This window comes from Anser cygnoides, chromosome 1 (genome assembly GCF_040182565.1).
Source record: "Anser cygnoides isolate HZ-2024a breed goose chromosome 1, Taihu_goose_T2T_genome, whole genome shotgun sequence".
Classification (NCBI taxonomy): domain Eukaryota; kingdom Metazoa; phylum Chordata; class Aves; order Anseriformes; family Anatidae; genus Anser; species Anser cygnoides.
This window is the reverse complement of record NC_089873.1, coordinates 43472422-43496453: the sequence shown is the minus strand read 5'-3', so window position 1 is coordinate 43496453 and position 24032 is coordinate 43472422. Positions and strand designations below refer to the sequence as shown.

Genomic DNA, 24032 nt, shown 5'->3' with positions numbered 1-24032 from the left:
TTTCCCTCTCAGAAATTATGACAGAGCAAGATAGAGCAAAGAGCTATTACGTATATTATAATATTAATTAGGTTTATTTCAAAATTAAAAACTAAATTATTTTAGTTTTACCTGTCTTGAAGGGAAACACAACATTCTGCTCAGTAGAACAACAGAAATTCCAATCATAATTTTATAGAACCATAGATACAGTGTACACACAGAGACACAAATCCACACACACACATACAAGTAGAATGTCTCTTCTTCACCAGTCAAATGCTGTTTTCCTTCAGTAGCAGTATTAACTTATATGAGCATAACAGAAATTCAAGGCTGCATGAAATCAAAGATTCCTACTATATATAAGCTTACCTCCTTCAGAAGTTCTGAATATTATAGTATCACTTTTTATGTTGCCATCTCCAAATCTTGTACTTGCTGTAACATATGCACTATACTCAGAGTTATTTTCCAGATCTGTGAACTGCAGTGATGTTTCTGTTACATTAACACTCCTTTTTGATATTTTATTCCTAAAGAAAAATATTTTATTAATTATATATGCATGCCATTTCTCTATGCATACAACTCTGGAATATGATATTAAATTGAAAAAATGCTATATTGTGGTAAATACAAATATTTTAGGCTTTAAAGAAGGCCCTGGTAAGTTCCATCTCATATATTGAAAAGCTCACTTTTGTACTTTTGCATCACAATAGGGCTCTTTATTTATTTATGTATTAAAAAAAAAACAACAAAAAACCACCAACAGAAACGTATGTAAATTACATCAGCAAAGGAGATTATTATATTGAATATTGAGGAGGAGTAGGTCCATCTTGTAACTGCTATCAAATGGTTATATGGTACCCTTGGGAAGGACACAGAAGGGCATAACTAAACTGTCTCCCTGGACGGGAATAGCGAAATATAAAAAGATTATAGCAGGGAGCATGCCCTACTGTGACTCTGTGAAATTGGTCAGAAGGCTGAAGTTATAAATGGAATAATAGAAGATGATATGGAGCAGGAATTAGCTGGTGCTGAGTTAATTCTGGTGGAATGTAGCAAGGGATCAGAATGGAACTCTAGTCAGGCAAAAACCAACCTAGAATGACTATAAGATGTAACATTAATAAAATGCTGGTATTAGCATAGGTATGAGATGATTATAAGAAAGTAAAGTAAGATACAGAAATAACTAACTTGAATTTTAAAAGTCTGTTATTCCTCAAGAAATTAATTTATTATTTTACGGGAAAAAAAAAAAAAAAGAAAAAAGCTGGCTAACGTTCCATTCTGCAAAGAATTCTGTATGAATGGATACTCTGTGCTTCTAATGAGATTTCATAGAGGGATGATAATTTTACAATTAAAAAAAACAAAACAAAACAAAACAATGAAGGCTGATCCTTCTCAGGGAAACAGTCTGTCACTGACATTACATTTTTCTCAAAGTTCTGATATTTTGAGTACTGTATAAAGAAAAACAAAAGGCTGCTGTCACAATTAATAAATTCTATACAAAGCAAAGACGTATTTTCTTGGATCTTTGCCCAATATATTCTTAGTACAGAAAAATGTAGCTGGTTATAATTTAAGAAGAAAACGTACAGCTTACTGCTGCAAACACTTCCACGCTGAGCAATTGCATTCTCATAATGTCTTTTTTGCCAAAGAACATCTCCACAATTAGGAGATTGTTACAAAGAAGAACTAGAGCTTGGAGTTTTTCAGGAAAAGTTGATTTTCTGTTTAGAAAACAACTGAGACTGCAATCAAAATAATAAGAATATAATGATCAAGGTGAATTCAGTCTTCACAGACAATGAGAAAGAGGTCTAGCAGAATACGCTAACCTGAGGAATTTTAATGAGGAACAATAATATTAAGTTTTAAATGAGATTTTTCAAAAACCCAGACAAAGGAGGTCCTAAGAAATTGTGTACTAGACAAAGACAGGCACTATAGTTTCATTAAAAGATTGCACCTCTAAGTAGATCTAGCCAGTAATTATCTCAGAAAAAAAAATTCAATGGGATAATGCCAATTTTTGAGCCTGAAATATTTTCTTTAAAAGAACAGTGGTATGGGTTGCTGTACAAGTACAGCAAAAAGTCAATAGCTGTTGGCAAGTTGAGCAGTTTTGTTAATATGCCTTAGTACTATGGAACTGCTGACTCGCAAGCAGGAGTTTATAGACTCAAGGTACCCAGAACGTTCCTTTGCTACTTTCTAGTACCCAAAATCACCGTGTCCTGTGACAAATTCATGAAGGACAATATCAAAGAGAACGTTACTCTTTACATTCTAGTTGTGGATTCTTGTTCCCAAATCATTACAGAAATCTTACCAAATTTTCTGTAATTGCCACAATATATTTAAGAGAATGAACAATTATTTAACACCTGCATTAGCTTTCTTCTTTCTGCTTTATCAAGAAGCTCTGGGAATAACAATCTCCCCAGTAACAGAGAGAATGCCCCTCCAAAAGCAGAAGCTATGGCATGGCAGTTTGCCTTGTCATATATCACCCTGCAACACACTGGATGAAATTATATAGCCAATTCTGTTAAATACATAAATTAAAAAAAAAAAAAGAGTGAAGCTGTGACCCCTTGGAAGGCAAAGGGAGTTTTCCTCCAATGTCCTTGTCTCAGGATGATACCTAATGCCTGTCTAATTTTAGATATGGCACAGTAAGGACAGATAAGACACAGCAAGGAGAATATGGACTGAAAAAGGACAAGGGTTACTGCAAAAAGTTATGTGGTTGCTTAATTCAAATATTTAGAAAGATGGTTCAATTAACAGTTTTTAAAAACTAATTCTTACTAACTCACTTGTCATAACAAAAGCAATAAGCTTTTAGGCGATATAAGGATGAAAATTTCTATAACCTCAAGTCCTCCAAAACAGTAATCTATATCATGAATCAACTCCTTCCTAAATAGAAGACAGTATCAAATTTATTGTTCTTTGTCATTAAAGACTACCAGACCTTGTCAACAAAGCAGAAGTAACAAGACAAGCTAAATTAAACTCTTCTGGAAAGAAGAGCACACACCTGTTCATTTGATCACAAACTTAACTGGAAATTATAATTTCTACTGAGGAACTGAGGACAAATCTTACTCCAAAACCGTGAAGTCATATTACAATAATAAATGTAAGCTCAATAATATAGCGTTTATAAAGACTGAATTTGCACACCTGGTTCACATTTCATAAGGTGGAATTCTTTAGCATTTGCTTACCGGGCTTTTATATTGGCAATAAAATGGTACAGCATTAATACAGTTATTAAAAGTGATCAACAACAAAATCTTTTCAATTGCAGAAGAAGTTATACATAGATCTATGAAGAAATGGCACATCACCAGACTGAACAACATTGTGCAGAGAACAGGACAGAAGCTGCAAGTTTTAAAATGCCCATACTCCTTTTGAAAGATTAAAAAAAAGATCGCAGGAGCAAGAACAGGAAACAAATGCAGGGAAGAAGAAAGGACAGGTAGAAGAAAAAACCAACATAGTAAGTGAAAATTATATATTAAAGAAATACTTGTTTGCTATAAACATATACAAAATACAACATCAGGCATAACTAATAGCGCATACAAAGACTAAAACTGCAACTCTTGAGCTCTTATGCCATATGGATGGTAGCTAGTAGAGATCTCAAATTGCTTTTACACACTTTCTACAAAAGAAATCTATTTCATGTCAATTTCGGATCTCCTTTACATTTTAGGATTAGCCAGTGCCCTGCCTTAAAATAGGCCCAATCAGTATAGAATGAAAGTCACCACACTCTAATTAAAATTTGAATTAATTTACAAAAATAAAACCCTCAGAAAAAAAATATGTATAAAAAAACACATTGAAACCACTTGCAAAATATTTAGTACCCCAGTTTTCAGTTACCACATTATATCTGAATTTGTATACACAAAGGGCTAGTATTCTAAGTGCTGGATGAATATGTATTCTCCAAAAACATGTAATCAACACATTGTGTAAGAAAAACCTAACATTCCTGCTAGGTTACAGATTAATATTTATCCTCAGAACTATTTCCAGAAAATCTTACCAGACGTAAACTGTGTAATAGAGGATAATTCCATTTGGCTCCAGTGGAGGTTTCCATGACAACTTCACAGTGACACCCGACAACTGTTTTACTGAGAGGGATTCTGGAGGAGAACTAGGAGCTATGAAATGAGAGAACAGGACACAACATCTTGTTAAACAGCTAAGATCGATGGGATATGCAGCATCCTTAAATAGGATTTTAATTATTTGTGATGGAAAGTGAACTTTGTGCTACACAGGTACAGTATCCATCAACTAATGTTATAGCACAGCTTCTTTTCCTTTTTCTGACAGATGATAAAAGAAGATTTTGCATGGTGGTGTTAGAACATCTGTTTCTGTGATTCAATGGAAAAAGTACTTCATGAGAAAACAGAGCAATGGGTAGGTCACAGTGATTCACCTACTGTCCAAGTATGTTGCTGTAATGTTTTTTCTTCTAATAAAAACAAGAGCTTTATAGGTATGAACACGTGTAAAATACAGCAAAATAGTTCCCCTGAGGAAAAAGAGGTGCTGGAAATAATTATATGAAGCACCAAAATGTGGAAAAATGCACAAGCATGGCACCGAGAGATGATAAAAATGTGGGATACTAGGCAGCAGTAAAACCTATTCACTCCATCAAATAAGGACCACATTCATACACTTAGCATGTCACAAGGGCAACTATAAAGATAGGCATTGACTGAGACCATTAAAATTCATGTTAAGATGAACTTTACATGACACCATGTTACAACTGTGCAGGGAAACATCATAAGTAAGGGAAAGTGTTACACCATGTTTGAATTCATTTTAATTGAATTACTCTGAAGTTCATATAAATATTACTGAAGTAAAACATACCTATGTCTGTATAAGTGATATTGCTTTGTATTAGCATGTTATTGAGAAGCAAACCTTCTTCTTGATTCATGGATATATGTATCACTATGTGGTACTATTAGAATGACTTCTGTTTTTCTCAAATTAATCCAAATAGCATCATGTACTAAAAATTCAGGTCATAGTTGTAGTCATGCATGGAAATTGAGAATATGAGCATAGCTATTAGCAAATCTATGAAACATTTGGTCCGAAACTTGGAACACTGTGTTCCTGTGAAAAAAGTACTTGGTGTATTATAAACATTTTTGTTTCTCAGTTGTTGTTCCTTCTATTGCTGTCTTAAAAGTTGGCATAAAGGTTTTACAACTCTGTACATTCAAGAAAAAAATATTTTTCATGAACAAAGCTTCACTGAATTCAGTAAGCATCTGCATTTAGTAACAAAAAAATGGTGACAGATGTATTTAGTGTTTTTCTTGTTACACTATCCTCACTGACTATATAATAGAAGATCTATGAAACACCGAATGTTGTATCTTCTTGGCATGCCTAGTTCATTGTACAGTTCTTATTCAGGGGATATTTTTTTGCTGAAGAATAGAATCAATATTGCTCTAAATGAAAATACACTATGTAAAAGATGGTTTTATCCAAATTATCTGTTCCCACTGTGCTCCAACAACATTACTATTGAACAAAAGTTTATTACTGACAGCATGAACTTAAGCTCATCAACACCTTGGAGATTTGCAAAGATCTATTATCATGAAAAATTGGATCTTGAGCAAGCCAATGCTTCCTAAAAGATGGAGAGAGACTTAATTTGAGAATGCCTTGTGGGATGTTTTTGTCAATGCAGCTTTAATCTAGGTTTTCAGAAACTTCCTCCCTAAGCAATGGAGAGAGATAGACGAGCTTCTCCAAACGCAAGTCACAGCACTTAATTGAGGTTTTGCTTTGAATTTTTTTCAGGAGTCCCTAGCCAGTACCAGTACCAGAGGAGATCAGTGATAACTTCATACAACTACATTGGCTACTGAAAGTGCAAATACCATTTTAAGGTCCCTCTGCTGATTTGCGGCCCGTTGTACAAATTAGCAGGGAATGCAATGACTATGTTCTACTGTGAGCCTGTAGAACGCTCCCCTGCTAAATTTCAAAGTCTAGTACTACTGAAGATTGACTTTGAGTACTTTCGTAATATTAATAATTTTGCATCTATGTGTGCGTGTGCCGCTGTTTAGAAGAACCCAAAAATCTCCAAGTAAAAGAACCAGAAATGTCCCTGGACCATTTAAGCTGTTTTTAGTGGTTTTCCCTTTCTCCAGGTCTCACAAAACAGCAGAACAAAACACAATATTCAATTCTAGTATTTGATTAAAATAATAATAGTAAATTAAGATCCTTCAAATGCAGAAGATGTTAAGACCAAATGCCCATGCATAGCAATCCTATGATTCACATAGATTGTATTGGTTAACAGATTAAATAGTATCTATACAAATACACAAAGATGCAAACACAGATGTGTATCGTTGAATGTGTAGATAGATATAGAGATGTTATTGCAAAAATGTGTATAAAACCTATGCATATCTGATATGAAGCATAAGATTAGGTTAAGACTACAAGCAATGACACATCACAACTTCTGTTCTGACTTACCATCCTCATCAGTCAGTATATGCAGAGGTGCACTATGAAGGCCCTCCCCCATCGTGGTACTAGCAGACACTTCTATTGTATATTCTGTATATTTCTTTAAATCTAAATAAAGAAGAACAATTCAGAAAATCAACCATTCAGTAGGGAAAGTTTTTTTCTTTTAATGGAAAAAAAAATTGAGATCCTATTCCACAAGTAGAAGTTCTGAAGTGCTGAACAGGCCCATCATTTACTCTGATTGGTGCCTTTAGAGACTGAAAAAAAAAAAAAAAAAGGACTTCAGCCGCACCTCAAACATCTTGCCCTCTAGACCACTTTGTATCTCATATTCCTGGAATGCTTTGAAGTTTATGCTTAGTGATACTCCGAAGATATACTAGTTGAAGTATTGAGCTGCCAGTATTAGCTGCTGAATTATGCTGCAGTTATAATGACAGAATAAATAAAAAGATCAGAAAGATACATAGGTGACTTCAGTGTTTACTTTGTTACAATGATAGATACATGAAAAATATTACTGAAGTTCTTTAAACATCTACAGCACAATAAGAGGCATGTTAGATTCTATATCAAGCACAGACCATTCCACCACATTACCGCAGGACACAACTGGCTGCCTCTCAGGAGAGGCAGCATATAGCTATGTAAGGACAAGAATGATTTTGTCCTTCCAGGGAATTGATTGATATGCATCAGTCAGTCAGTTGAACCCTTCTCAGAACAAGTTACAGTTGCCTTAAGTTCCAGATCATTATATACTAGCCTGTAATACGTAGTACCAGATGAGTAGTGTTTATGACTCTTTGCTCAGTTCCACCAGTCCTCTTGAGATAGATTGTGTACGTCTGTATGATTCCATTGGGAATGGATGGTGGAAAAAATGATAATTCAATTTCCCCAGATGAGATGTTCCTATAGGTTATGCTTTCCGGTGCAGAATCGGGAACTAGAAGATGAAATTTAGACTTGTAAAAGATCACAGCCAGTTTCATTGATTTCTTAAACGTTTTCTTAAACTGGTTACAAGGAAACACATTGTAAACATTTTGACTTTTATCTTGGTGATGGTTTTCTGTGTTTTTTGTTTGTTTGTTTGTTTGTTTTTGGGGGGCAGGCTTTGGGGGGTGGGGTTGTCTGTTTGTTGTACAAAATAAATTTCAGGAGGCTAAATTGGAAGATCAAAAAGATATGACAGACATGCACTGCACTGGCAAAGGAGAGGTCATTCTTTAAAAAAAATATTAAAATCATCTTAACACACCAGATAAAAAAGCTACTAGAGCATGGCACTACACTTTCCTTCTACTATCCTATAACTATCACTGCAATCCTCTAAGCTAGCTATTATTAGAAGATTTTTCATGTTGTGCTGCCGTAATTTACTTTTCATATCAGGAATAGCCTTTGTATTCCTTCTCCCAAGGTGAAATATGCAAACTGTGTAAATGCCTGCATGGAGGGAAAAAAAAAAGGGGGGGGGGGGGAAGGGGGACCCTAACATATTGTTGTGAGGGCCCTGAGATCAACTTACCTCCTGGAGGTTTGGCTGTGGGGGCTCTCAGGGCCAGCTCAGCAATAGAGCAGCTGAGGGCTGCCTCCTCACTGGTGACACGCTCACAGACAATGCAGCAGTGAGGCCACAGACAGGGCTGACCACTGTCCTCTGGGAGGTACTTTCAACTGGGGCTCTCTTGCTGTGTCCTTGGTAGAGCTACAGCTCCTGCTGCATTGCTGAAGCACCACTGACCTAGCTCCAACTTGCAGACAGACATCTCAGACTGGCCTCCACTTGGCCCCACCACCAAGGGCCTGCTCAGCTATCACTGGGCTGTGTCTGACTTAGTTACTGTCACTGAAACTGATCCTGACCCTGACTCGCTGACTCACTTTCCTCACTTGACCTCAGACCTGCCTCATCACCACGGACTCATTTGGCAACCTGGACTCGGCTGCTCCTGGCTGCCCCCGGCACTGAGGGTTGGTGGAACAGGCCCTGGCTAGCAAAGCTCCTGCCCTGCAAGCCCAGGGACCCCCGTTGGGTCTTGAATCTCTGTCCATTAGGGAGCAGCTGGCAATTGCTGTATCATGGCAATTGTTTTTTGTGTACACGTGTATTTCTGCCCCCGCAGAAATACACAAGTGTTTTCTGTTATCCAAATTTTGTCTGATATAATAATATATCTGATTCCAGCAACTCATCATACAATGACAACACAATTTGCTCCAAAGATCACATAAGGCATGGACAGATTTTTAGAATGCCCTAAACATTCTTATCAATGTAAGGACATTTGAAAAAACTCTGCATTCAGTAGGGTAAATCATTTCTGCTTAAGCAACATCAAGAAGTGGAATAAATACCATGAGACCCAGCGAAATAAGCCCACAACTCTGCCTAAGTTCATGGCAGAATGGTAACAGAACTCCCAAGAGCTCTTTGAACACATCAGTCCATTAACAGGTTGTAGTTCACTCAAAATGCTCCATCCTTCAGATCCTCCCTTATTTTCATTCTTCTCATCTCAGAAGACATTTTGGGTATCAAACATCACTATAAAGCTGTTGACTGAAAAAAGTACAAAATTTTTTTTAAAAGCCATATACTCACCAGTTTCAGAAGTTCTCACCAGAAGTGGGAAAGATGACTGATTCCCATGGCCAAGTCTGGTGAATGCCCTTACAGTGATATTGTAGAGAGTATATGGCCTCATTTCAGTAAGTGATATACTTGTAGATGAGGCATTTTTAATAAATAAATCATTGGAATCACTGTACAGAACTTCATAGTGAGTTATGAGACCATTGGGTTGTTCAGGTGGTAACCATCTCAGGTTTATCTCTGTTGCAGTCACATTTACTAACTCGACATTTTGGGGTGGGGAGTCTGGTTCTGCAATACAGAAATCAAAGTAAAAAAGAACTCTGAGAAGTTCAGTTAATTAAATATAGGACTGATCTTATAAACCTATTGGATCCTAACACACTGAGATATCCTGATACTGTAGCAAAATGCATAGCTAACTGTAGCAAAAAGGCAATGATTTACTCACTCACTCTCCTTCTCAACGTTTTACCACTTTTTATCTGAGTTAATATCTGTTTGTTTGGTTTTTTTCCACTAATAAAACTAGACATCTTTTTGCATCCCAGACACTTTAGCTTTTCTGTATTTTTTTTCCTTTCATTCACTTACAAATTTATCCAAAAGTGCAGCTTAAAAACCAAAGAAACAAGACAAAAAAAAAAACAACAAAAAACACAAACAAATACAACCTCTTCTGTCCATTGCTTTCATTCAGACTGATTCTTCAGATCCTCTTACTGGCTTCCTCTAATTCAAGTTCTTTAACTTTGAATGCTATCTTTCTGCTTTCTTCTTAAATAACCACTCATCTTACTTCACTCAACCAACAATTGAACGAGGGAAAGGGACTGTATGCAGTGTAACTGAATTCCCTTTAGTTTACTGATACAGTTGTTAATTGATAACCCCAAAGACCCCAGTGTAAATCTTGCATACACTGCTGAGAAGGTCAGGCACAAAACAATTCCAGAGCCAGGGCAGTGTGTTGGCTAAATCTACTGGCAATGTACTCATGTGACTCCAGTGAGCTCATAACACATTGAAGTGTTGAAGGAGTGAGTGGGCTGCACTTATGAATAAGATCAGCTCTGAATGTCAACCTTGATTCCTCTGAAGGCTTCACCGCTTCACCCCTGAAATAACCTCACTATAAAATAACAAGTAAGAATTTAGGATTATACTTTAAGTTTGTGTACAAATACATGTACACAGGCATTTCAGAATTTATCTTGAAAGGTTTTGGTGTAAAGGTCTCACAAACCAATTTAATTCCTGATTTCTGAGCCTGTGAATGAAAAGCATTAACTATAATAGATCACTACTCTCTGGATGACAGGACTGCCCACATGGATGACTCCCATGTGAAGAAGCTTAAATTGAAAATGCATTTCAGTTGAAAATTATCTGGCATGGTAAAAATATTTAAACACCACAGCATATTATCTTCAATTCTAATATGTTATCTAAGACAGATGTAATGACTCTTTTATTTGGAGGTATCTCTCTCTTTTCAGGAGTCAAACAAGTTGTAATTGCTAGGTTGGCTAAAGTTAAGAGACATGAATCTCAACACAAATTACCTCAGGAAAACTAAGGAAAACAAAGAACAAGATAAGAGTAATTACACAGAGCTTTATAAAAAGGTAAGAATTATCAGTGATTCTCTCTCTATGACTTCCCACAGGTTTGCATGTACCTCTTACCAATGGATGAACTGTTGTCCTGATACTCAACTTTGAACAACTTTCTGTTATGTTCAGAGGCAGGGAATTGTAAACTTAAAAATTATTTCTGAGAAAAAAAAAGATACATAGGTAGGCAATTTTCTGTTCTTGTGGTATGCCTTCCTTCCGCAAAAACTAACAGTGTAGAAGGATGCAACCTTTAAAAAAATTTAGGAGCACTTTAAGCTTCACTGTTTAATTTGATATTTTGGTTGGCTGGTTACTCAAATCATCTAGACCTCATAAACCTCTATAATTTTTAATCCTACAATCCTTTGCTCTCTTTTATTCCCACTAAATTATTCCTCCTGCATGTAGTATATTTGGCAGCTGTGAGAGATAAATAACAATTCGACAATTACCTCCTTTATTACTTTGATAAAAACTGGAAATAACTCTTATAACTCCAGTTGAAACCAGTGAAAATAAAAACCTGATATAAATGAGGAAAGATTAAGCATTAAATTCATATCGCTGCTCTATAAATCAAATTACCATGTTCTCTTTGCAAAGGCCAATGGCAACTTCAGGTACTGCACCTTCATGTGCGAATAATGTCTTGCAAACAAGGAAGCCTCAGAAATCTTTATAAGGTAGTATTATACCCTACATTAGAAGTATTGACCATTCTTGAGAGAACTAAAGCCCCAAACATGTATAAAAATAACTGTGTATAATACCATAAAAAGCTCACTTTATCAGGAGCTCTGCTTATAGACATCAATATGGCTTCTGAATTATTGAAAGCTGCTGTTTCCAGATGCTTCAAAAAACAACCTAATTTCCATATGACAACCAAAGCGGGGGGAAGAAGGAAGGGGATTTTGGAGTCCCAAAGATAATTGATTATAGTTTAGATGGGGTCTAGGGACACACTGTTTTCAGTGAAGGAACCTCAGCTCTGCAGCTTTCTTACCTCACCTCTTGGCCTATCAGAGTAGAAATTAGTGGATTGCTGGTCATGCTGCAGCTTTTATCACTATTTCTAGCACTTACCTAAAAATAAGCTGAACAAAGTCACTGACTGATAGAAGAATAACAATTTTGAGAAACATTAGTTTTATTTATGTGCTTTCTACCCCTCCTTATTTATGTGTCCAGACTTATGAAGAAGTGTAAACTTCAATACAGAAATCAAATCATCATTGGAAACAATGTATTTACCATCTTCAGGAGTTCTCACAAAAACATCATTCTCTTCAGACAAAGCACTTTCTCCAACCATGGTAGAGGCTGCAACTCTCATTTTATAATTTGTGTATTTTTTTAAACCTAAAAAAAAAACATGTAAAAACCAAATTATTGCTGATGATCCTCCTTGAACATCTCATAGCTTATTTATAAAACTATTAAAATGGATGCTGTTCTAAGGATTTTTGATATACATTTGCCATCTAAAAGATAGAATATGTATAATACCATTTATCTGGGGAGAGTCAAATAAGCACTTAGTCAAATCAACAGATTTTGAAATAAGTCAACTAGCTTCAACCCTGTAAATAGCTTTAATTTAGTTGTGAAAACAAGAGATGTATACGTGTACATACAAATACACGTTTTTATTCTATATGCATTACATTGGTTAGCACAAATAAATGCCCGAAACCCCATTAAGAATACATTTTCTTCAATTAGTATCAGAATTTTCACTTTAAAAGAAAAAAATATATTATTAACAGCATACAAATACTGTGGGGGAAAAAAATCGAGTCTGAAAAAGAATGATCAATTTAGAAACATTTTCCTGTGTGGAAAGAAGATGCTGAGGAAAAAATAATGAGAAATCTATTTCACAAATTACTACTTGCTAAATTACTTGCCTTATGTAGTCCTCTCCTCCATTCTCATATTCCCTGTACACCTCTCTACAGAAGACAAGTCTGACAGTAGTGTCCCAGCTTTGCCTTTTGCATGCAGATGTGTTATGTGTGGCTGGGGGAGATTTGGTCTATCTACCTTATAAATGGCTACATTACATAAAGTTGGAACAAATGGTTTTGCATAATATATTTGCAATTATTTTTTATCAAATGGCACTGTACCTGTCATAATTAAGCTGTTGTTTGAAGTTGTTGTGTGGAATGCTCTTTTTGTATCCAGCTCCATTGCATAAACAGTATAATGAATAATTTTCCCATTGGGATTTGCTGGAGGGTCCCAACACAGCAAAACAGAAGAGGAGCTAAGATTCTTATATGATATATTTTGCACTGAACTTGGAACTTCAACAAAAACACAAAAATATAACAGTAAGCAAAATAAATTATTTAAAATAGAATAAAATTTCAATGAAAGAAGTTACGTATGTTAACCTATTTCTAAGTTACAGGTTACCTTGCTCGTGTGTCCTGACTGTGAGAACAGATGGTGGCCCTTCTCCAATAGCAGTGAAAGCAGACACACTGATTGTGTAGTCTGTGAAAGGTACAAGGCCCTTTATAACATACAACAGCTCTTCAGCCAAAATATTAATGGCATACTGATTATCTGCGATCAAATGGAGAGAAATAGTTACTTACTTGAAAACCTTTTTTTTTTGCTTTTGCATTCTAAACTCAGTTTGACACGATAACCTTGAACTATTTTACTGCAAAAAGAATCAACTTTCATGGCAATTAAAAAAATATAAAGAAAATGTTATACAGCATCTCATAATCAAGGAGTGGTTATTGTAGGTCCATTTTCACGTATGCAATCCTCTCTGCTTTTCAGAGGTCTTCTATGAAGTATGAAATTCAGACAGTAGGAAGAATAGATAGATTGGCCTATGTGAAAGAACAAATGGGAGTGAACTAAAAGCTTGACACTGAGAGCTATCTCAAAAAAAAGAAATCTTCTAGGAACTAGGAAAAGGCATTCTTCGTATACTTCCTAGGAACACTGGAACATACTTTTGAACACTGGCTCCTAGGTTGTTGGTATTTTTGGTTTTGTTTTGTTTTTTAAGTCAGGAACAAATTCTCTCCTCCTTACCCTCTCAACTGTGCTGTAACAGCTATAGTTAAAATGGCTCCCATCACATATCCCTTCACTCTGGTATTTTTAGCAGAAGAGTCAGGATCAGCAAAATGAAGAAATTATGCTTATGTCCACAAAGAGTTTTCAGTGCATCTGTGATAAAGTTCAAAGTTGGCAGCAATCCAACTGTGCTAGTCAAAATCCTCTAGTGCAAGGAGCCACTACGCCACTGCAACGTGACAAAGTATGGGTACTTCATGTATCTGAGCATCAGGTTAAAAGTTTCGCAAGATCAGCATTAAAATGGAGGCATCTGAAAATCAGCAAGCACTGTTGAAAACTTGGCTGTCAACAACTTTACTATAACTACTATAATACTTGTGTGCTAGATTACAACAGATGCTGTCTGAAATCAATTTTTCAGCAATATAGACATATTTTAGCAACTGACTAGCTCAGACTGAATGAGGTGGTAAAAAGAACACTCACATTTTAAGCACTGTACACTTTCTCTGTATGACAGAGGAGATTCTTTAGGATTAACATAGTAAAGAAAAATTCCACTGTAGTTTACATTAATGGATATAATTCAGGTCTTTGACGGTGGTATATATGGAGAAATTCAGTGATTTTAAAAGTGCATTCAGAATATAAAAAATTGACTGTCTACTGTTCAAAACTCTCATGGTAAAAAATGGTAGTAGTATTTTAAGCCCCTGCTTGTCAGCTAGGTCCTGCTTAATGATTTGTAAATATCCATACTTAGAAAAGAAACACTGTTCCATTGATAATACAGAACAAGTGTACACGCTAATGACATCACCATGTCATGGGGTCATCTCCACCTGTTTGTCACCCATATAGCAAAGTTGTAACTTTTTGACCTATTTACCTTCACTGACATTTGAAAACCTATTAGTCAAAAGGCTTAGAGAAATCAAGGTCTCTGAAGGGCTTGGAGATATGTTAATCCCTGACAATCACACCTGCTTTGGCAACTGTAATAACTGATTGTCTATGCAGCTTGGCTGATGGCTTTTGGGTGCTCCTTTCACTAGGAACAAGGTCAGCTGGGTGACAAGGGGCTAGTTCCTGCCTGTGTGGCCTTCCCATTTGCTTCAGAAAGTTATTCAGTAGTAAAAAAATCTGACTCCAGCAAATGACCCATTCATAATTTGCTTGAACCATGTGCTAAAGATCATATCTGGGACAGGGATGGGGGGTCCTTTAGAGAAAAGGAGCAGGTAGAAAAATACAATAAAATACCTTACCCAAAGCAGAATGTAATTCCGCAGCTCCATTTATAGCAGGCAAATTATCACCAGATACACTTGTAAATATTACTGGGGAAGCTGTCTGAATACTGGAAAACATTTCAGCTGAACCTTCGTATAATTCATTGGCTGTTTCCACTGAATTTGAAATGGGAGAAGGCTTGATGTTTTCATTTGTCATGTATGGTTCCAAAGTATTGATCAAATACTAAAAATTAGAAAGATATAAGTAAATCACAAATCTTGTCAACATTATATCATTTAATTCATGTTATATATAGTATATAAATTGTGTATTTGTCAACTTTGCAATAATATTTATACACTATATTGTAATTAACTTTGCAAAATAATATTTCTCATGAAAAAGCTCAGTTGCTAGTAGCTTAACATTTCTGTTCATTTTAAAAATTAAAAAAACAGCAAATGCATTTTTTAATTTCTTAATATTTCTTAATTTATGGGTTTACATTGCTGTAAAACTGCAATGCTCCCATGTTTTAGAGCAAGGCCTTTAAATTTAATGTTATTATCCTTAGAGATACACTGAAAAGACATATTTGAGTTTGGGAGACTCCATTTCTACTACACATGTTCCAAAACAGGGTTGAAGGTATAGACAAGAAGGTTTCAAATGCTCCTGAAGAAAAAGAATAACAGGTTGATTAGGTTGATCAGAGGGAAAAATATTCCTGTGTAGCCTTTGGGTGAGGGAGAGACGAGGAGAGAAGGAGAAAAATAGAAGGCAATGAAATAAAGAGGTGAGGGAAAATAAGGGAGTAAATATGTGGAAAGGGAGAATGAAAGGGAGGCAAAGTCAGTAGGACAGCGTGGGCAAAAGACAAAGTCGGAAAGGGATGGGAGTAGATATAAAGGGAGTAACAACTAATATGAGAGGAACAAAGAAAGCTGAAAAGACAGCTAGAACATAGGTACAAAATGGTGTGTAAGCACTAGATCATTATGCCTCTCCAGAATCTGGGACCATATCCAGGACTACAGTGTCTCTAAATTGTTCTGCTGTCATCTGTGAACGCTCCCCATTTGCACATATGGCCAACTTCACTGCCAGAAAGAGATGCTTTTACAGTGATGTAATTAATACACATTAGCCCTCTCCCTACAGACCCCAGGTGGAAAGAAGGCAAAGCAGCTTTTTTAACCACTAAAACTAGGTGGGATTGACCACAGGCAGACATACAGCAATAATCTCACCTAAGTACCAACAGGTAAAACCTATATGCACCTCATTTTCACATACATTTTATAGGAAAATAGTAACCCACATGGAAATATCACTTGCCTCTGAGGCTTTTCCATTTGAGATAACAGCCTTTCATAGCTAAACATTGTTGAGTACTATTATCAGTGTGTTTCCAACAGCTGAAATCCTGTAGATGCTCTAAAGTGCGGTGAATGGAGTTCCAAATGAGGTAATGTTTGTTATGATTTGTTTTTTTCTTTAATTAGAAAATTATATTCAATAAACTATGATAAAGCTGCTGTGATTCTAAACTAAGAACTCAAAAATAAGGAAATCCCTGCATTAAAGCATGTCTGTGCAGACAATTTTCATCTTTTCTGTGTCTGTATAATTAAAGATTGTATCACAGTAAAGTCATATACTTTCACTTTCCAAGGACCCCGGCCTGGTTTAATGAATGGATCCTTATCCTCATTTTTTTCCCCCCACTCCTTAATGTTTGGCTCCAGGGCTCTATTTAATGTATACCATTCAACTTGAAAGCAAACTCCTTCACTTTCACTGAGCTCTGCATTAAAAACATAGATTATGTGTTAGATCTGTGCTTGAGTGGCTATATATTGATCTAGGCACCTACGTCCATACTCCTACTGTTAGATCTGCTAAGAACTATTATGCTGCAAAGAATTAAAGGGCTAGAAGGGAAAATAAGATTGACGGCTATTGTGCCCTGCCTTCAGTAGCCAAGAAATTCTGCATAATTTCTCCAGAAATTATTTGATTTTCATACAGTACAAATAGCAGTGTTGATAAAACAAACAAACAACACAACAACAACAACAAAAAAAAAGCCAGAGGAAGAGGTGGCATGGAGAAGGTGAAATTTAAATGCACTGACAATTCATCTGTGGTGGCAAACTCCACATTCTGAGTGGAATAAGAATAAGGCAGAGGACCAAATTTAATCTAGCAAGGAAATCTGTATCAAAACAAACAAACAAAAACAACCAACCAACCAACAAAACACTAAATACCATATTTTTTCCATTGAGAATAGTGTTTTCCAGAGTCACCCCTGTTTCTTGCACATGCACTTTAACTCTGTACTGGGTAATGATTCCATTTGGTTGTTGTGGCTTCCTCCAAGCAATTTTTATATATGTGGCTTCCACTTCCACTAGATGCAAATCTGATACAGCACCTGGGACTAAATATTCAAGAGGAAAATTGATTTAATTAAACATCTCTGATTAGTACAAGCTTTCTCAGCACTGTAAGCAAAGTACAATAGGGACTTCATAAAATTTTATGTCCTTATCTTCTGAGTTGCTCCTGTACAGGTAGAATGTTACTTCAGTTGTTCGTTTTGGCAAACAAGTTACATTTCTAAAAATATGCACACATTTTTCCACAAGGTTTGCATATTTGATGTTAATTTAGACATTAGACAATACATGTCACTCAAAACAAAACAAAATATTTGGCTTCTGACAGTGAGTTTAGACAGAAGATAAGCATTTCTGTACTGAGCTGGGTCATCTCAGGAAAGTGACTCTGAGACCTGACTAAAGCAGATACTTCAGGAACAAATGCACCAAATAAGTACAGGTGTTACTGCTGCTGTTACACCTTAACAGCAAGCTTTGCAGCAAGCACTGATTAAGAGATTTTTTCTAAATTTGTGCTCTGTAACATAAACATAATGTTGAAGTCACCGATATATCACATAGCGATTCTCAATTTTTTCTTGTTGAATCCTCAGCTGCAGAGCAGTATTTCTGTACAATCTCACATATATATAAGACAAAACAGCATTTCTACTGAGCTAAGGACTGTCTCCTGATGAGTGAACTATTGGGAGCCAAAACACTGAAATCATTGTGTAGATGGCTCTGGGGCAGAACTAACCACTTGGTTGTCCCAGGACAGGATCTCAGTGTTACATCTGCCTCAGAGGTACACTGTACGAAGGTGGCTACCTTAGAAACTGGTATGAGACCCTGGATTTAGAGAAAATTACTCAAACAAGATGTTTAGGGTTGAAGAAAGCAGCCGTGGTGGATTCCCGTAGTTATTTCCCTACCACTTGCTGCCATCTAACGACTACAAGGGTGACCTGCAATTTAATTACCAAATCTAAAAAGCACTACTTCCATTCAGGTAGAAAATACCTTTCTTTTACAATCTCTGAGGGCTTCTGACGGCAAGAAAATTTAGTGCCAGTGTATGAACTCAAAAAAAAAAAAAAAAGTAAAAATAAATCTACATAATCAATTTTCAGCTATTTCTCTCATTAGCTTGTTTGCCATCTCTTTCAAGACTCATATAACATGCCCATTCCTTCTGTTGCAAGGTACCTAAATAGCTTTAAAGGAAAAACTGATATCAGTTATCATTTACAGTCTATTTACTTCATTTCTTTAAACTTACCATCTGCAGGAGTGAAAACCGTAAGGTTAGTCTTTGGTCCCACGCCAGCACTTGTCTCTGCACCAACATGCACATTGTATGTTGTAAATGGCACAAGGTTACGGAATACAAACTTATGATCTTTTGTGCTGTTATCCAGAATACGTCCTGGAATGAAAAATGAAGAGAATCTAGCTCAAAAATAAAAACAATCCACCATTTGCTTATACTGAATATAGCTACTGTCCAGGATGATGAAAAGTGAAGTTTGTTTCTGAAAATTTGACATCAACCTCATTGGAAATAAGACTGAATGCCTGAAGAAAAAAAAATCAAGGAGGTATAGGTTTTAAGAGGAGTTGTTGTTGTTGTTGTTGTTTTGTTTCTAAATTAATTCAACTTGCTTTTCCTGTATGATCCCATAAAAACATTAGTATACAGCTCATTGACTTCTTTAACTATATGTAGTTATGTAAGATATTTAACTATGTCTGAGTTACAAAAAATATATAAAAACACCAAAACAGACTCACATAGTTGATTGTATAATACACAAGGATGAAAATCCTCCAGAAATATTTAAGAGAAAGAGGAAAGAGTAAAGATAGAGAATGATTTGAATATATAAGCCTCCTAATTCAGCTGTGAGCTTAGCCTGTCGTTTCTCTGAAAGAGTGAGGAAGGCTGATTTTCTCCACTCTTAAGAATATCTAATGTGAGTTTAATTGTGTACCTATCCTTTTAAGGGAGAAGCCTGCCCATTATAAGTTACCTAAGAATTACTAACGATTCTAATAGTGAAAAACATAGATAGCAATGCTTTCAAATATTCATTCTTGACTGGTAGTGACACTAAGAGTGCCAGTGTAAGGAAATAACCACAAAAATAAAAATGAAACAAAAACATCAATTCAGACTTACCAGATGGCCCATGCAGCTCAACTCTGTAACCAAATTTTCCTGTTACTATGGTTGGTGGGTCCCACGTCACTGAGAAAGACTTTGCTGTAATGTTGCTCTTGGCAAAATTTTGTGGTGGATCTTCTGGAACTTAAACAATATTGGAAAAAGTCTTTGAACATAAAATAATTTCTATTAGGGTTTCCAAGAACCACGTATCAGACAATTCATTTTAAGCATAAACAATAAATGTGCTGAAGGACAGTTAAATTAAAAGGACGGCTCATTAAAATGACTGATTTTTGTTTCATTTCTTTTTTAAAGTTATGCTTTCAAAAGGTATCAAGAGCGCTGGTAGTATGCAAATAATCCTTAAAAGATAAAGGGATTCTATCAGGTTTAACACGGACTTTATCATGAAACAGATTACATTCAGAAGATGCTCAAATAGTATTGTGATGCTCAGCACTGTAGAGATCACAATGGCAAGCTTTTCTTCCATGAACATTTTTTATCCCCATTTCGAGTACATCACATAGATTTTTGACAGCACTAATGATATACCTTATTATACAAAAGTGCAAACCCAGTAATGATTAAGACTGCAAAAACATTGCACATTATATTTTCATAGAATTATTCACACAAATTACATGAATCATAAACTCAAGTGATTATGGAATTCAATCCCTGCCCTTTCTAAAGCATACCTTCCTTTCTAAAGCATACCTTCACAAGTTAAAGAGAGATTATTACTGAGATGGAAACCCAAATCCAAAGACAACTAAAGGAGGTGCAATTCTTTTTATCCATATAGAGTTAAAATAAACCTGATTTTCAAAAATGCTGCATACCCAAGTAAACTTATTGAAACTGCTTGATACAAATTACTAAGAAAATCAGGTCTTCATATGCCATATATGAGATTTAAGCCAATGTGAATATACAAACTGATCCTTCAAAAAATATTCACACAATACTCTTACAAAGTTCTCTGTTTTTTGTAAAAACTACCGTACATCACAGAAGTTTCCTAAAATATTGACTACATTATAGATGGCCCATTCATTTTGATTTTTCTGTGAAGATGGAAAAGTTCCTTAGCTGGAAAAGATAATAAAATGTATAATGATATTCTAAAGATAACTAAACCAAGAAAAAGCAAGATTTTTTTCTTCTTCAAGGATGTTATCAAAATAAGAACATGAAAAATGTTAATGAAAAATCTTGTTATTCCTAAAAGATAGGCTATACATTCGCCAGCAGAGATTACTTAATCTAGAGTTACATAAACTGCATTAGCTACATTTGTTTATTACTCTGAAGTATCATTTTAAGAGTTGACCATTTTTTCAAGTTCTAAACATTTTTCTCTTTGTAGAAATATCCTCCCCTTGACAGCCATCCCAGCAAAGGAAATATTTGCATCCTGGGTTTTCAGAGAATATGCTGTAATGTAATTCATATTTAAAAGAAAAGTAACTTCTTTTAAGCATTTTAAAATGCATTATTATAAAATCAAAGCCAGAAAGGTACCATCTTTGTCAAGAACATAGGAGAGCTTCAGCATGGCTCAGAAAATTCTGGTTGGAAGGGACAAAAACAATTTTCAGCATTTTAAAAGAAAACATCACTGAGCTATACTATACTATACAGTAGGGATATATCTTGATATTTCTTGTGTGGCCAGATGGGTATGACAAAAAATCCATGTCATTTTCTTGTATGAGCAAAGTGGTATTTGAAACAAATGCACTCTCCATCCCACCACCTGCTATCACAAACCATGACCCATCAATTCCTCTCCCTTGAGCCTCACCTCAGACAATCCAGTGGTGTACTGAGATGCAAGGTTTTGGCCATAGGAGAAACTGGCAGCTTGGGGTGCTAGCTGGTGTGACACTAAAGAGATTCTCATAAGTATAAGGCATTTGGAAAAGGGAAGTGGATTTCAGTAACTGCAGAGAGACGGGATGATGGCGTTTGATACTGGAGGAGGTGGTGGGCTGCTACAACAATTGCAAAACAACATTCCTAAAATCATAGCTTTACTATATAGGCTATATAGATCGATATACATTCCAACATATAAAGACATCTTTCACACCAAAACAAAGGAAAGTTAAGACTGTAAAAATCATGAGGCAAAACATCTATTATTTCATAATGCCTTCCTAACAAATCACCAGCCAATGCTATAATCAGCCTCAGAAAAGTGTCCTTAGCATGCAGGCATGCAGAACTCACAGGGAAGGACATTAACAAGCACCTGAATGTTCATGAGGTAAAGACCCAGTACAAGTGGATCCAGAAACTTGCGTGCTTCTAAGAGGAAGGACTAAGCTGGTGGCGGGGGTGCTGGTGGGTCTGTGCACACCACCACCCACATAAACCAGTAACCAACTTCCCTTTTCCCAGACCATGCATTAATGGATGAACTCTGGTTGTAAGAATAAGTACTGATAAGGACTGAAGATCTCTTTGGTTGACATCTTTCTGTGTATTTCTGTGTAATTGGCAGAACCAAGCCCTACAGCGTAAGCTTTCCAGCATTGCCCAACATTTTGTTATTACCAGTGCACCTATCTTAGAATGTTAATAGGATGAAAAATGAACTGGACAGCAGCCCTGCAAATCTTAGAAAAGAAACAATCCAAAACTTCATTATCCCCAGACAGAACTGAAAACAAAGGATATTTTAATTCTAGCAAAGCCATTCAAATGAACAGTGCTAGAAGAGAATTACATTTATTTTCATCTGAACAGTGCTATGAATTTTGGATGTATGAAAGAGTAACAGTAATATCAAACTGAATCAGGCAAAAGCAGGATGTACTAGTAAAAAGAAAGCCAGAACAGCATTCTTCCAGAAACATACATTTTTGGTATGGCTGTATTAATAGTGTTGCCCACTACCTAAATAATTATAAAACTTCTGCTCCTGGATGACTTTCACTTTCAATTCTAAGTATTGTGAATATTCCAAAAAACAACTTTCCTAGTGATTAGAGATTTCTTCAGGACTGTACAACTTTCTGCAACAGATCCAGATTGAGGAACCATTGGAAAGGAGTTTTCTCTATACTGCTTGTTTTTCCACAAAACCAAAAAAGCTTTAATTTCATTGCTATGTATACAATACATATGTTTTTTGAATATTATACCTGATACCTGTTCCCTTAATTTTTAATTCTCCTTCCATTGTACCATTAATAACTGCAGTTCCTGAATTATCCTCAGTTTTCATAAAATTAAGGAGGAAAAAAACAATATCTATCCTAGGCATATTTGATTTAACTTTTCACAGTAACTGAACTCCCACCCACTGGATAGTGCTAAATACATTATGTGCACTTTCAGTTGATTTCATCAACTTAAAAGTTAGGTAACCACATACATCTAAGTGTGTGATACAGATAAAGATTCAGACTGAAGTATATTGTAACATAACTTCAAGTCGATATTTTGCATGTTTTCCTACAAATCTGAGAACTTCATTTCATTTTGAAAGCAATATATACCTGATTCTGGTGTCCGGACAATTGCACTGTCAATGTAACCTGCTTCAGTGGTAACCGCAGAGACTTCAAAAAGATACGTGGTATATGGCCTCAGGTTAGTTATAACAAAACTGATCGGTTCATTCCAAACAGAGCTCATTTGACTAGATGCCTCTGTACTTGATGCAACTGTAGTCCTTGAAGGAATTGTGGATTTGCCAAAAGTAGTTGAAGGAGTAGTAGTACTCCACAAAAATGATTCACTGTTATCCTAATAAGACAAAATATGAAATATGATAAACAGAAATTACACATTTGTTAATAAACATAGATCAAGAAAGGCAGACACCCTTTGAAACTGGTTCTTATTTTTATACTTCAATACCCAAATTAGTTTATCATTTCATTAGGTGATATTGCTAGTACATCTTGTTAGTGACAATATTATAGTTCCTGCCCTTATTCCAAAAGATTTCAAACATTATTGAACAAACATATTGAACAGGCTCCATTTAATTATTCAGAGATTCAAGTTTTAGCATTCAGACTCCATCTCTCCAAAAAAAAGTCCCCCTAGAGAGGTCTTTCTACGTACATATACGTTTCTATGTATATATATCATATATGTGGTTTGTGTATACATACATATATATAGTGTGTATATATCTATATATATATATATACACACACTACTTATATGTAACAGATAAGACCAGACAGGGGTTTCCTGATCCATACTGTCAGGAGACAGCTCTGAAAAATTGATAGACATTACAATAATCAATGTTTATGATTTAGTAGGTGGTAGTCTCTCTTTCAGTTCTAAATAAAATCAGCATAATGTTATGAGCTTTCACAATGCTTAAAATGATCTTGAAAATAAAATCTGAAACCCAAATTTTT

At 35.6% G+C, this 24032-nt stretch overlaps 1 protein-coding gene across 3 annotated transcripts in view; it reads right to left on the bottom strand.

The window, feature by feature from the left end:
• PTPRQ (protein tyrosine phosphatase receptor type Q) overlaps positions 1–24032 on the bottom strand; it is a 137807-nt gene that overhangs the window by 76082 nt on the left and 37693 nt on the right. For all 3 annotated transcript variants that reach the window (XM_066993533.1, XM_066993539.1, XM_066993540.1), the window contains exons 23-35: positions 23151–23400; positions 19651–19779; positions 18751–18897; positions 17355–17527; positions 15114–15324; positions 13219–13371; positions 12927–13106; positions 12049–12156; positions 9185–9466; positions 7340–7522; positions 6577–6678; positions 4079–4199; positions 355–515 (exon numbers count right to left, since the gene is read on the bottom strand). In XM_066993533.1, coding sequence (XP_066849634.1) covers positions 355–515; positions 4079–4199; positions 6577–6678; positions 7340–7522; positions 9185–9466; positions 12049–12156; positions 12927–13106; positions 13219–13371; positions 15114–15324; positions 17355–17527; positions 18751–18897; positions 19651–19779; positions 23151–23400 — 2200 coding nt within the window. The remainder of the gene's footprint in view (positions 1–354; positions 516–4078; positions 4200–6576; positions 6679–7339; positions 7523–9184; positions 9467–12048; positions 12157–12926; positions 13107–13218; positions 13372–15113; positions 15325–17354; positions 17528–18750; positions 18898–19650; positions 19780–23150; positions 23401–24032) is intronic.